General features: G+C 47.9%; 1 protein-coding gene across 3 annotated transcripts in view; it reads right to left on the minus strand.

Moving 5' to 3' along the window:
* PAX7 (paired box 7) overlaps positions 1 to 12,690 on the minus strand; it is a gene marked incomplete at both ends in the record, with an annotated part of 95,766 nt that overhangs the window by 46,440 nt on the left and 36,636 nt on the right. For all 3 annotated transcript variants that reach the window (XM_080358717.1, XM_080358715.1, XM_080358716.1), the window contains one exon: positions 2,411 to 2,610. In XM_080358717.1, coding sequence (XP_080214843.1) covers positions 2,411 to 2,610 — 200 coding nt within the window. The remainder of the gene's footprint in view (positions 1 to 2,410; positions 2,611 to 12,690) is intronic.

The raw sequence follows: 12,690 nt of genomic DNA on the forward strand, positions 1-12,690 counted from the left end.
ATACACAATAAATAAGCCTGACAGCAACACCCGAGCTGTGATTCAGAGACTCGGGTGTGATCCAGGGATTGACCAGCCATGGATGCACCGAGATCCAGACAATGGCTGAATCAACGACCAGACACTAAGGAGCTGCTCTCCAGTCTCTTTTGTGACTATGGGCCGCAACATAATTTTCATACATCCACCTCCCATTTTACATGTGAACACAATAAGCTTTTGGGGACAAGTAGATGTTGGCATGGCCTGTAACACTCAGAAACCCTGATCTCAGCTGGCCCTGCTGTCATTACAGCCATCTTCAATCCAAAGCACATCTCTTGGCCTTAAAAACTCTGAGACAGGAGTAGGACTATAAGGGTGTAGAAGGTTCCCTGCTGGATGGGTACAGTGTGTGGATATGTGTGTGTGGCTTTTTTTTTTTTCCACAACAACTTGATTGACTAATGTTTGTAGGTCCCAAGAGCCAGGAAAAGATCTGCTCTGATATCCAGAAAATTGTACAAGGGGCGGCAGGCTTAAAAGTGGTGGGAAGAAGCTGACTCTGCCAGGATGTCGGAATGAGAAAGCCATCAGGAATGCGCCTCGGAGAACAGCTGCTACTAGAGCCCTGGCAGGAACCTCGGCACAAGCTGCCTGGGAGCAAGTAGGGAGATCACAGCTTGAGACAAGGGAAAGGTTCTCTTTAGTTATTTATTTAGCTTTCCATTTCTGTTTTCACCTCCCTCCTTTCTCCCGGCCTTGTCACAGTGAGGTCAGAGCGCCTTGGAGAAGAGAGAACCTGCCTCTGGTTTCTGCACTCCCTGGAGCTTCAGGGCTCTTCCCTTCCTCCCCAACGTGCCTGTATCACAGCTCACACAACACAGCTTTCACACCATAAAAAAGCATTACCTAAAGTCTGTTCTCCCCTGAAACTCCTTTTTTTTAATCTGTTTGCCACAGAAACATTTCTTTTTATGTCTTTCTTAACATCTTATGCCCATCTACAACAAGCAAGACCAATTAGAAACAGAATATGCAAACCAAAAATGTGGGAATTTACACTTTGCAACTCTTGGTAACTTAGTCGTCTAAATTAGCCGCTTTCCCAGTCTCCATCTGTCTGTGAACCTACACAGGTAGCAAATTAACACTATGACCGCTGAACGCTCTGGCACGGTCTTTTGGTTAAATCAAAACTAGGATCAGTTGAAAGTTCGCTAGATTTCCTTTCTGCAGTCTCCATAGCCAAAGCTTGAGGGGTGATGGATTCGGGAAAACCCAGCACCTCTTAAGAGAAAGCTGGAGGGAGGTGAGGAGGCACCTGCTGCAGTGCTGCAACCGGCTTAGTACTTCTTTAGGAAAAAAGTCTAATGGGAAAAGTCCTTAATGATTTAGTGAATGTCCCAGGTATGGGGGAAACGTTCATTCCCAGACAGCCAGGGGAAAACAGCAAAAACTTTTGGCTCCTGAGTAAGCACATCAAGCTCATTATCCTGAGAACTGTAGAACAAAAAAACCCCACAACCCTGTTTTGTTTCAGAGGAGCTGGTTAATTGACTGTTTCCCCTGTCACAAGCCTGGAGTACCCCTGCCCTCTACTCTCAGAGCCGCTCGCAGGGACTCTGTGCTCAGTCTGAAACCCAATCGCGCTGGTCACACGGAGGATGGACTGCTGGGGTCTCCATTTCACTTCTTTAACCCAGCACAATCCCAAATCCCTCCCCCTTTCCTTCCCGTTCCCCAGGGGACTCTATTATACCCCCCGATCTGTTCACACTCCTTATCCCTCTGCATGTTTGCACACACTGCTGACCCAGCCTTTATCTGGAAGACATAAGGGTCTCTGTGTGGAGTTCCCACAAGGGCTATTAATCGTGTAGATGTCAGAGTCCTCCGGCTCCGAACCCTCCCTTCCTGCTCCTCCCCTCTTCTTCCCTCCCCCCGCCCTTTTTGTGCTCTCTAGAGATCGAGGGGAGAAGAAGTTTTATGAAAATTCACATATAGAACTTGCAAACTTTGCAAAATATGAGCTGCTCCCCTGGGCAAGGTTGGTAAATGGTGCGATTTCTCCTGAAACACCAAATACAAACATGTACACACACACCGCTTCCTCCCAGGCAAATGAAGGAATTTCCTCCAACAGAAAACAGAGCACTAAATGCTTTGCCAAGTTCGGCAAAGTCTGGCTCCTGGTCCCAACCTGGATGGAAACCCTCCAGCTGGTACCTCTGCGATGGGCCAAATCCAAACGGCACATCTGCAAACCCGTGGGAACGTGCAGAACTGAAGTCTCGGAGCCTTGTGAACGTGGCCCCAAAGACAACAAGCATCCACATTACAGCTTTTCAACACCCTCATCCCCAGCACTGCCACCTCCAAGAAGCTGCGCCACCGGGCTGACCTGCCCCACACCAGGTCTAGTCCTTACCTGAACTCGGGCCTCCGTGAGCTTGGTTCGCTGAGCGAGCTCCTCTCGTGTGTAGATGTCTGGGTAGTGGGTTCTCTCGAAGGCTTTCTCCAGCTCCTCCAGCTGCTCGGCGGTGAAGGTGGTTCGACTGCGGCGTTGCTTGCGCTTCAAAGGCAGGTCTGGTTCAGATTCGACGTCGGAGCCTTCGTCCAGCCTGTTACCTGGGGTGGGAAGGGAAGCAAAGGGGAGGTGAGGCTTGCGTGGTGAGAAGCCAGAGAGGGAACAGCTAAAATGCAGAAGCTGAAATGCATGCATAAAAATATCAATACATAGTGCTTTGACTTGTGCAGCCTAACTTCCTCTTCGGTTTTGTGTAGTATCAATGTTTAAGATTTCAATGTTCTTAAACCACCTTAGGGAGAAACAAAGAAAAACATTTCCAGCTCCACTTCACCTGTAGGTTGGGTTTCCCATAGGATACAGCTCCTCTTCTCCTAAATTCCCAAATTTCAGCAGGAGTTTTACACAAGGCCAGATTCCCACAGCATTAAGATGCCATAAAATTCCTTTACCAATGTCTAATTTGGTCACTTATTTCCTCCACCTTCACTCACCTTGCACCTCTGCCTTTCCCCTCTCCCTGCACCACACCTGAGGCGCTTATCAAACCCAAATAAGTAGAGCTTGGAGTACATAAGCCCAGTTTTGCTCAACTTGACCATAAAGTTTCCTGAAGTTCCTAATAGTGTTTTTCAGTCCTCTCTTTTTGCTCCATACTATCATCATCCAAAAATCCACCTTTTTCTTTCCAGAGCTGAGAACAGCAGCTGTGATTTCCCCAACAGCTGTTCAAGCGCGGCAGCAGTTTGAGGAGTACGGGGCAAATATCCCATCGGAGTTCACTTGTTTATACTGAGATGACCACAAAATGCCATTGCGTTCAGCTCGCTGCAAAACAAAAATGCTTTTATGTCTTGGGGTCACAGAAACTCTGCTACAGAGGAGCGGATGGCTGGTTTGGGGGGCAAACGCATCACCTTCAGAGGTTTTCCCTTCTCTAGGCCTGGCTTACCAATACTTAGAGTCTTTGCATATGTTCACCTTTTTAAATCAGGAACCATTTATTTCTCACTGAAGTCAGTGAGAAATTGACCTTTTGACTTCAGAGGAGCAGCATCTGTCCTACATTTTAAAGCCAGTTTTACTGTACATAGAAATCTGTTACCAAACTAGCTTTTGGGTTACGTCCATTTTCAGGGAAGGTCTAGAGTCTCAAATGGTATAAAAGGAACATCTGTACTTGAAAATAACAGCCCTCCACATCTGGGTCCCAGATGATTTGGGGCAGGTAGAAGCACATCTGGACCTTGGAGCACCATGCTGCACAAAAGCACATCTGGAAACCTATAGCATACAGTAGATTTCTTATTCACTTAACTCACTATTTTTGGTTTAATTAATTAGCATGTTTTCTGGAAACATGAACAAAGCAAGGGCAGGGGTGTGTTTGGGTCCAGGATGCGAGAGGGCCACTGTGAGAGGAAAGGGAAGGACAACACCCCAAGCTAAATGTCATTTAACTCCGCAGCTGTGCATATTTCTTTACAGTAAATACACATTTCTGCATAGTTAGTATAAATGCTTAGTAGCAACTTTCAGCCTGTGAGCTCTTTAGCACAGGGATTGTCATCTGTGGCATGTTTCACACCTCACGTAACAAAGCTCCAGCACACTTGGCAAGTACTATGGTGGCAGCAACACCAACATGACTTTAAGATCTAACTCTTGGTCACTTGATTACAACAATGAAACATGTACCTACAGCTCATCCATTTACTTGGTCCAACTGCTTACATGGTATTAACCGAACCTGGGACTCAGTAACTCCCCAAGTGAGGAAAAAATGTTTAGAAAAGGATCCGTAACGCGTTTCGTCTCCCATGCTTTGCTCACTTTTCTTTCTTTTTCTGCAGAAGTCTGGAAGGGAAAAACCAGCCATGCTGTCTTCAACAGCCTAATGCTCCTAATTTGGAGCTTTATGCTCCAAATCCCTGATTTGGCTACAAAGTTTTGGGAGAGGACAACTGATTGTCATGAGTAAGAATCTGTCCTACTCACAGCAGTGCTGGCGACCGCGCTGCCCATCACGTTGGCTACAGGGATAAAAAGGTCCAGAGCCAAACCTTGCAATATAAACTGACATAACACTTCATATCCGCGAGACTCCAAACAACTCCCAACTGGCATTATCTCCATTTTACAACCGTGGCAGGGATGGCGGAGTCACCCACCTACGGTCACCCTGTGAGTCAGGAGCAAGGCTGGGAAAAGAAGCCACAGCTCCTCGTGCCAAGTGTGAGGCTCCAACTACCCGACTACAAAGATGAAACCAAGAGAGCAAGAAAAATCCCAGGGCATGTCTGGAACCAGCTGGTCTTAGTAGGATGCAGCTGCTGCTGTCAGGCACAGATTCATTAAATAATATAGAAAGTCTTTGAGCTGAGACAGACTGCGGTATGAGCTTATTATCTAATGCATCCCCTATTATCAGTGGCAGGCTCCCTTACCTGCCTAAGACGCAACTCGAGGATCTAACAGGTCTTTTCCACTCCTAACAGCTGAAACCTGCTGGAACAAACACTACCATAATCTCTGCAAAGTTTCTGCGCCATGAGAAGCTTTCACAAAGCTGCAAGAGTAACTCAAGGAGACTCCCTCACTAGGCAAGTCCAAGGAATTCACGCAAAACTTGGAACACTACATTTCTAACCACACAACCCTGTGTTAAAAATGAATGCATGAGCAGGGGGACAATCCCAGTTTGCAGCCTCCAGCACAACGGGGTTATTGCCATAGAAATAATCGTTAGCGTTTGCTGGTAGCATTTTACACTTACTCAGCACGGACAGCAACGAACACCCTGTAAATATGAAGGTGGAGAAATATGTAGCAGCAGCTTCTTGTGTGGCTTACCAATCACTAGTTGTGATGAAGGATGGGAAACAGCTAGCTGTCCGGCACGCAGCTCCCCTAGGACATCAGACCGGCTAAAGATTGACAGAAAAGAACAGAATGGAGAGGAGAACGGAGGGAAAAATCTCACGGGAGGGCAAAACTGAGAGAAAAGTGTGCGTATTACAGGACACACACACGCTGACCCTGCTATTTTTATTTTAAGAGCGATTCCATCTTTATTATTTAGCATAACTGCTCCACAGCTCAGAAACAAAAAACCCAAACTGCTCATATCTCTCTGCATTGCAATACTATTAGAAATAAAGAGACATAGGCTTCATTATGGGAATGAAAGCAAGTTTGCCAGTGTAAAAATTCGTAAGAGCTTCCCTCTGCTCGAGGGGGATATTCAAATGTACCAGCAACTTCTTGGAGCAGAGATACAACGCGGCTCATGCAAGGGGGGAGAGACGACCGCAGGAAGGGACTCGAAGGTTTGCGTGGACCAATGTCAAGTCCCACATCTCGGGGAGGATGAGCTGGGGAAAAACTGAACAAACCAAAACGGTTGTTTCTCCCCACGGAAATAAGTGCAGCCAGAGCATGTGCACAGGTGTGTGCGCAGGATGGCACAGGCAAGGTGACAAATATAAGCCTGGGCTTGTCATGGGCCCCATTCTAGCCCACAAACTCATATTCCTGAGTATCACTGACAATTCAGGTTGGGGTACAATTAGCAAGAGCTGGGCAGAGCTCCCTAGAGGGGTTTAAGGGAACAGAAGTGGACTGGACCTTGAGGAAAGGAACAAGAAACACACCCCCCCCCCCCCCCCCCAATTATGGTCTGAATGCATCCTCCCTCTTCCTATTCCCCTACACTCCTCCATATCCTTTCCTCCCCCTCCACCTTTCTCCTTTGCATCTCCATTCACTGCTTCTATGCGTCTCTTAGCCCTGGAGTTAAATTAATCAACAGGATTAGGTGGAATCGGCCACAACAAGACCCTCCAGGCTCCAACTGAGCCCTTGATGCTCTACAAGGACCTGCTGCCTTGTCTTGAAGCACCTTGGTGCCGTCTGGAAGGATTGGCAGACAAGACCAGACATGAAAACGCATTCATTAAAGTGGGGATCGGATTTTGTGAGAGGGTAAAGGGGAGCTGCACGTTCTCTCCTTCAGTATTTCTCATCTCATTTCCCGTCTCTCTTTCTATCCCGCTTCCAGCTGCACCATCCTAAAAATTAAATATATGTTGGAAGGCAGAGATGGAGAGGGGGAAGGGAATGGTTTTGTGAAGAGCTTCGCTACAACTGCACCTTTTGTGCTGCAACTGGCCTTAGCAAACTCACCCAGATGCTGCTGGAGCAACGGCAATGCTCCACAAAACTGGGTCGGGGGGTGACTGGCTGGCACGTCAATGCAGCCACAGGGGAACTTGGGTTTAATGGCATGAAAGAAATAAGAAAAATCTCACTTTGAAGATGCCAGTAAGATCTGAGCATCCCCACGTTACAGCCCCATACCAAGTCTCCCCACTTTTCACAACGTTCTTCATCCAGAGCTCTTGTGCTTGGTGGCCCCAACAGCTACCCCTATATGAATGTGTACATATTTTTCCAGTCCTGTATAACTCAAGTTATTTTATGCTGGAGGACAATTAAAGAGTCTCTCAATGACCTTGAAAAGAGCAGGTTTCACCTGCCACATGATGCTTTTGCCGCCTGACATCGCCTTAATAAATAGAGCCCCACTGCCATGGGACAGTGAGGAGGTACCCATCCCATAGATGAAATGTCTCTTGATCGTGGGTACATTGTCAAGAAGGCCTGAAATAATAAGATATATTGTAGCTGAGATTCTTGCTGTGGACCTCAGCTACAGCACATATGCAGAGCAGGAAGGGTGAGACTGCACATCTCGCACGTTCTACTCCCACAAAAGGATGCGGGATGAACAAGGATCACCAAGACGTAGCCATTTATTCACAGAGCATGTCCCCTGCGCTGGACCCTGCAGTCAACAGCTTCAGAAGCAAGAGCTGAAACTCTCCCTGATTTCTTAGCATCTGCCTTCCCCTCTGGCAGAAAGCAAACAAAACCCATCAAAATGCAAACAAGCCCATGAAAAGCCAGAGAGAAGGGCGACGCAGTAACAGCATTGCAGGCACAGAATTGTATCGCTTTGATTTTTCTCTCCAACGCAAAATACACAACACGTTTTTCTCTCTCTTTTCAGAAAATGATGAAGTCCTGAGTTCACAACGAGAGGTGCACATGTGTGCACAGAATAACCCTGCTCACCTCCAAACCTATTCAGCAGCAGGTGGGACTGCAAAGGGGGACAGGGGTGTTTCAAATTCATCTCTCGCCCCCCTTCCCCTGTCCAAGCGCATTCCCAGACATAAAAAACCAATAATCGACAGCACATACAATAAAGCTTGGGTGCCCCCCTCCCTCCCTTTTCCAACCTGTAAACTCCCCATTCTCCAGCATTTGCTCGTGCGTGCGCAGCTGTATTACAGTTTAACATAGTTTAGAGGGCTGTGGTGTGGAGCAGCAGCAGAAAACGAATCACATAATAGTTGATATGCGTTTTAATCAAGTAATTCGGCCCAAGCAGAATGATAGTGCCTGTTGGTGGGGTGCCCTTGAATACCAAACAGACTGGGTAGCAGGCCTAGGAAAATGAAAAAGTCATTTACAGCTCAGCTGGGGACTGCAGTGTTCAGCAAAGCATTAGCGTGGGGGCCTTCGGAGATCAAGGTTTGGGTATTTTTCTATTCTTTTTTTCTAATTCAGGCACTGAACTGGTCAGCTGTAACCAAACCAGACTGAGGTAATGTCCATTATGGGCTTTACAACTTGGAAATAATACTCACAGTGGAGCTGATGCTCTTGAACAGGGAGGGAGAGACAGCGTGTGTCTGTCTGGAGGGAATACGGAAAAGTGCAGGGGGGTCAAATATAAAAGTATTTCACAGCTGGATAATTCCCTCATCACATCAAGATCTCTACTGAATAAGAGAGATCACATGTGGAAGGAGAAGCTGGAGGAAGGAGGGAGAAGGGAAAACTGGAGGTTTCATGGATGAAAAGGGAGCACGTGCAAAAGGTGTCCAAGCATATGCACATCCCCACGCATGGGTGACAGGACACAGCCTGTCAGCCGAATGACCACAGTGAGAACCACACAACCTGTCCCAGCTTGGAACGTGGTATCCAACAATTTCTCCACATCTGAATCCCAAAGATTCACCCCGGATGAGCCCCACGTTCACATGCTGAGCTTGAAGACTCAAAGGTGGTGCAACGTCTTAAGTTTTCCCTGGTTCTGGCTGTCCTGAGCACTCACCCCAAACTTACTTTCCTCCCAGCTCTGCCAGAATTTGCCCTTTAACTCATGGATTGGCTCTGTGATTTTAAGAAAACTCTTATACAGGAGTACCTCACCCTACATCTCCTTGAACAGGTACCTTCCCCTCCTTGGCTCAGTGCTGGCTGGGTTCATGGGCACAACTACAAGTGGAGCACTACAGGATTTTGGAAAGAAGAAGCTACACAAAACTCTCTTCCTCGGAACTGTCATCCACCACCAAAAGCCTCTTGCCGATACAAGGACTTGCACTGGGTGAAGACCTATCCAACAGCTCTCCGCATTCCTCCATCAATTGCAGCCATTCCAGGTAACTTCATTCAGGTTGGGAACGTACCTTTGCCTTGAAGCTGGAAGCTAAACTAGATGAAGGCTTTTCCAAGCCCACAAAGAAGGAATTGCATCCCTAACCAGATGCTCTTTCATAATCCATGCCATGCATATAGACCAAGCAAACTCCTTTGCAGTTCTGGCAAAAGCCAAAAAGCTGTACTCGTTTATCTCGGTGGAGGGATCCGGCCCCGAAGGCTCCATCTACTCTGCATGTGAAAGTTGTAAGAGACATGAGGGCCCCAGCAAATCCTGCCGCAAATCAGGTCTGGCAGTGGAGGTACCAGCTGCAGTGCCCCCATGCAAAGACACATGGTCACAAAAAACACAACATATTCTGTTCCTTGCGAGGAGCGAACAAAACCAAATCATCCAGAACATTTGGAGGAAGATGGGGAGGGAGGGAGGGCAAAAGACAGCCTATGTCTCCAACAGCCTTTGTTAATTCCCAGCACTGGCCTGAACATAAACAGATGGAATATCCATCAACTCCAGTCGTCTTTTCTTTTCTTTCAACTTTTTTCTAGTTCTCGCCTCCCTGCCCCCTCCACCCCTAACACTCTTTCTTCTGGCTTTTGTTTGGCCTTTTAAAGAACCCCGAGGTAATGAGGCCTGCCCCAACTCCCCAGCACATCTGTGAAGTCCATAAAAGGCCCCTTTTTCACTTCAATATTCATAGCCGCGTGCTTGTGGCAGGCGCAGGATCCAGCGGAGGGCTGCACGAGAGGGACCGCAGGGGCTGGCTGGCTCCTTTACTCGCATTGAAACGATGTCGTTAGAGAGGCATCAATAGCGCTCCCAAAATTGGGAAGCAAAGGGAGACCAGCTGGGATACGGGGGGAATAAAGAGGCAAGGAGAAGAAAAGGTCTGCTCACTTTCTCTGGAGTTTTCCCTTTTTTGCTTTCTTCCTTTTTCAGCTTCATTTCTCCAGTTCCCTTAAATAAATTTCTTATGGACATGGGGAAGTTGACAGAGCAGCACAAACACGTCCCACTCGAGGGTCTGAGCCGCGCAGGAGAATTCGGCACAGGTATCCAGGATGCTCGCAGCCTGCTAGAATTATGGATGGGAGATTTGATCCTTTGATAACCGCCTTGATTTACCAATTAAAGCAGCAGGTAAACCCAAGACAGATTACCTGGCCTGCAGTGTACAAAGCCAGGCCCTTTATCCAGGCAAGGATGGGTGTATATATGGTATCTGGGGTTAAAAAAACAGTAGGTGACTGATTTAAGCAGATAATTACATGTCCATTTTTAGCCTGGGACTCTGTGTTTCAAGCTCAAGTCAGCGCGCAGCCTCTGTCCTGTGTGCTCGGCTTGAGGCCCTGACTCTCACCCCCTAAATTCATGCCTTGCCTCCACCAGGCTGAACCTCAAGCTGGAAATCAAGGACATGCAAGGAAACCCCCATGATGCCAAGCTTGCTGCAATCCCACCTTTGTGCCCCAGCTGTGCCCATGTTCCCCCACCAGCAAGCGTACATAACATCACAGCCAACAGAGCAAGGGGGTGAACCTCCAGGAGCCCGTTACACCAGTTTGCCTCCTCATTCTGAGCACAATACAATATCTAACTGCTCCCCACATGCATCACGACCACCCTCCGAGGGCGCCTGGAGGTACACATACCATAATAGAAAAGACATTGTACTATTCAAACACCTTTGTGAAAATAACACTCAGATCCACAGGAGAAAGACTCAGAACTGACCCCAGCCAGATGACAGGCATTTCTGGAGAGTTTTGCCCTTATACGTCCGTTCTCACCTTGAGAAATGTGTGTGCTTCTATCCCAGACCAAATCCCCCACGCTCAATCTATTCCAGCACTTTTAATGTAGTAATTGTCTCAAAACTGACTGAGCAGAAGCATGGTAGCTGTGTCTCGGGTGCTGCTGATCCCTAAGCAAAAGTTTCCTTTCTCCAGATCTGGGCTGGAACCCACTTGGTGTAACATGTTCATCAGCACATCACGTATGCACAGACACGCTATCTCCGACGTCTAGCATCCTAGAGAGGCACGCAAACCCAGGTTTCCCAGTTTCTCAGCTGTGACAACCTCTGCTTCTCCTGGCTTTGTCCCAGCACGGCTCTGCTTGTGTACTTGAAGTTCTGCCACCCCTTCTGTTCCAGTTCTGGGCCCCACGCACTCTGCCAGCACATCTCAATCTTGGCTGATAGCTGCCTTGCTATTCTTACCCTGGGGTCCCTGCACAGCTCCACCGTTGCTCCTCCATCCCAATTTGCAACACCCTCTTTTATTTTCATCCTAAACCCCTATATAGCTCTGCCAACGGCCCTTAATCTTGTCCTGTAGTTCCTCTGCCGTTCCAGCCCTGGGCCTCCCTGCCTGGATACATCAAGTTAAAGACCTTTCAATATAAGACTCTTTCAGGAAAGATCAACAAATTTAACCTCATAAACCTTTCCCAATCCTGAAAAACCAGCCCGTGAGAATGAGGCACCAGAGACCACTTAACCACACATGAGAAACACATTCCTCCTGCTGTTTGCAAGCCTTGCTTCATTTATCTGAATGTCAGACGGGCTGCCTGAAGCCAAGAGGTGTGCGAGAAGAGGCACGAGCGGCCACTTTGCTCCCTTTACTTTGTCCTCTACCGTGTCTGTGAAAACAGGGGCATGCAGCAAAAGTTCTTAAGGCAGTTGTCCTTGGAGAGCATCTGATTCTTTTTCCTCTCTTCTGCTTCCTTCCTTTTCCTGCGTCCTTATGTTTTTTATTTATATATATACACACTATATACATATATGCATATGCATGTCTATATACACACGTCCTCTCCCGCTTCACTGCTACTTCCACTTGCTTTTCTGCTCTCTCTACTGCACTTCTGCCAACTCCGTCTTTCTCTCCATATTTACACCCCTCCCCTCCCTACTTTTCTCCCAACACACACAAACACAGCTTTACATTAATTTCAGCCCACGGAGAAAACACCAAAGTACGTGACTGTAAAAGAGCTCTGGGTGAAAAGGACCCACAAAGCAGAGCGTGTCCCTCATCAAGTTGGCCAACAGCAACTCCGGCTGCCGCTGAAAATGTGTTGAGAAGCTGGACTGTGACATTTGCCTGCAATTGAACCCCTCTGCTTGTCTCTGCTGCTCTCCGCTAGCCGAGTCGGGAGAAGAAAGAGAAGAAAGAAAAGTATCGGGAGGAGAGAATGCAAGTGACAGAAAGAAGGATTGAATGAAGGAGTGAAAAGAAAGAAAGATATCCCTGCGCCGCTTGGTCCTTTATCAGCCCTGTCATCTGGTGCAGGGCCCTGTTCGCATTGTCTCACCTTGGACAAAACAAAAAGGCGTTTTTGTGCAGATTCCTTTAGAGCTGCCAGAGCCCGCACCTTAGGGGGTCGCTAAAGGCTGAATGTGCAGCTGACAGCCCTGCGCAGCCCGATGTGATATCAATAAACTCCGACACGTCAACTCTTCAGCACAGCTCATGTGGAAGGTACGGCCTGAATATTAAAATCTCCAGCGGCCGGGAAATAAGCTTGGGGTGGAGAGGGGGGGAGGAGGTGGCTCAGAGCAAGACGAGGTCGACGAGCGAGGGGGCTGCGCTAGCACAAGCTAGGGGCAAGGCAGCCAAAACAAGAGACACCATTCCGGATCTGCTACCTGCTGTCT

This window comes from Nesoenas mayeri (genome assembly GCF_963082525.1).
Source record: "Nesoenas mayeri genome assembly, chromosome: 24".
Lineage (NCBI taxonomy): Eukaryota > Metazoa > Chordata > Aves > Columbiformes > Columbidae > Nesoenas > Nesoenas mayeri.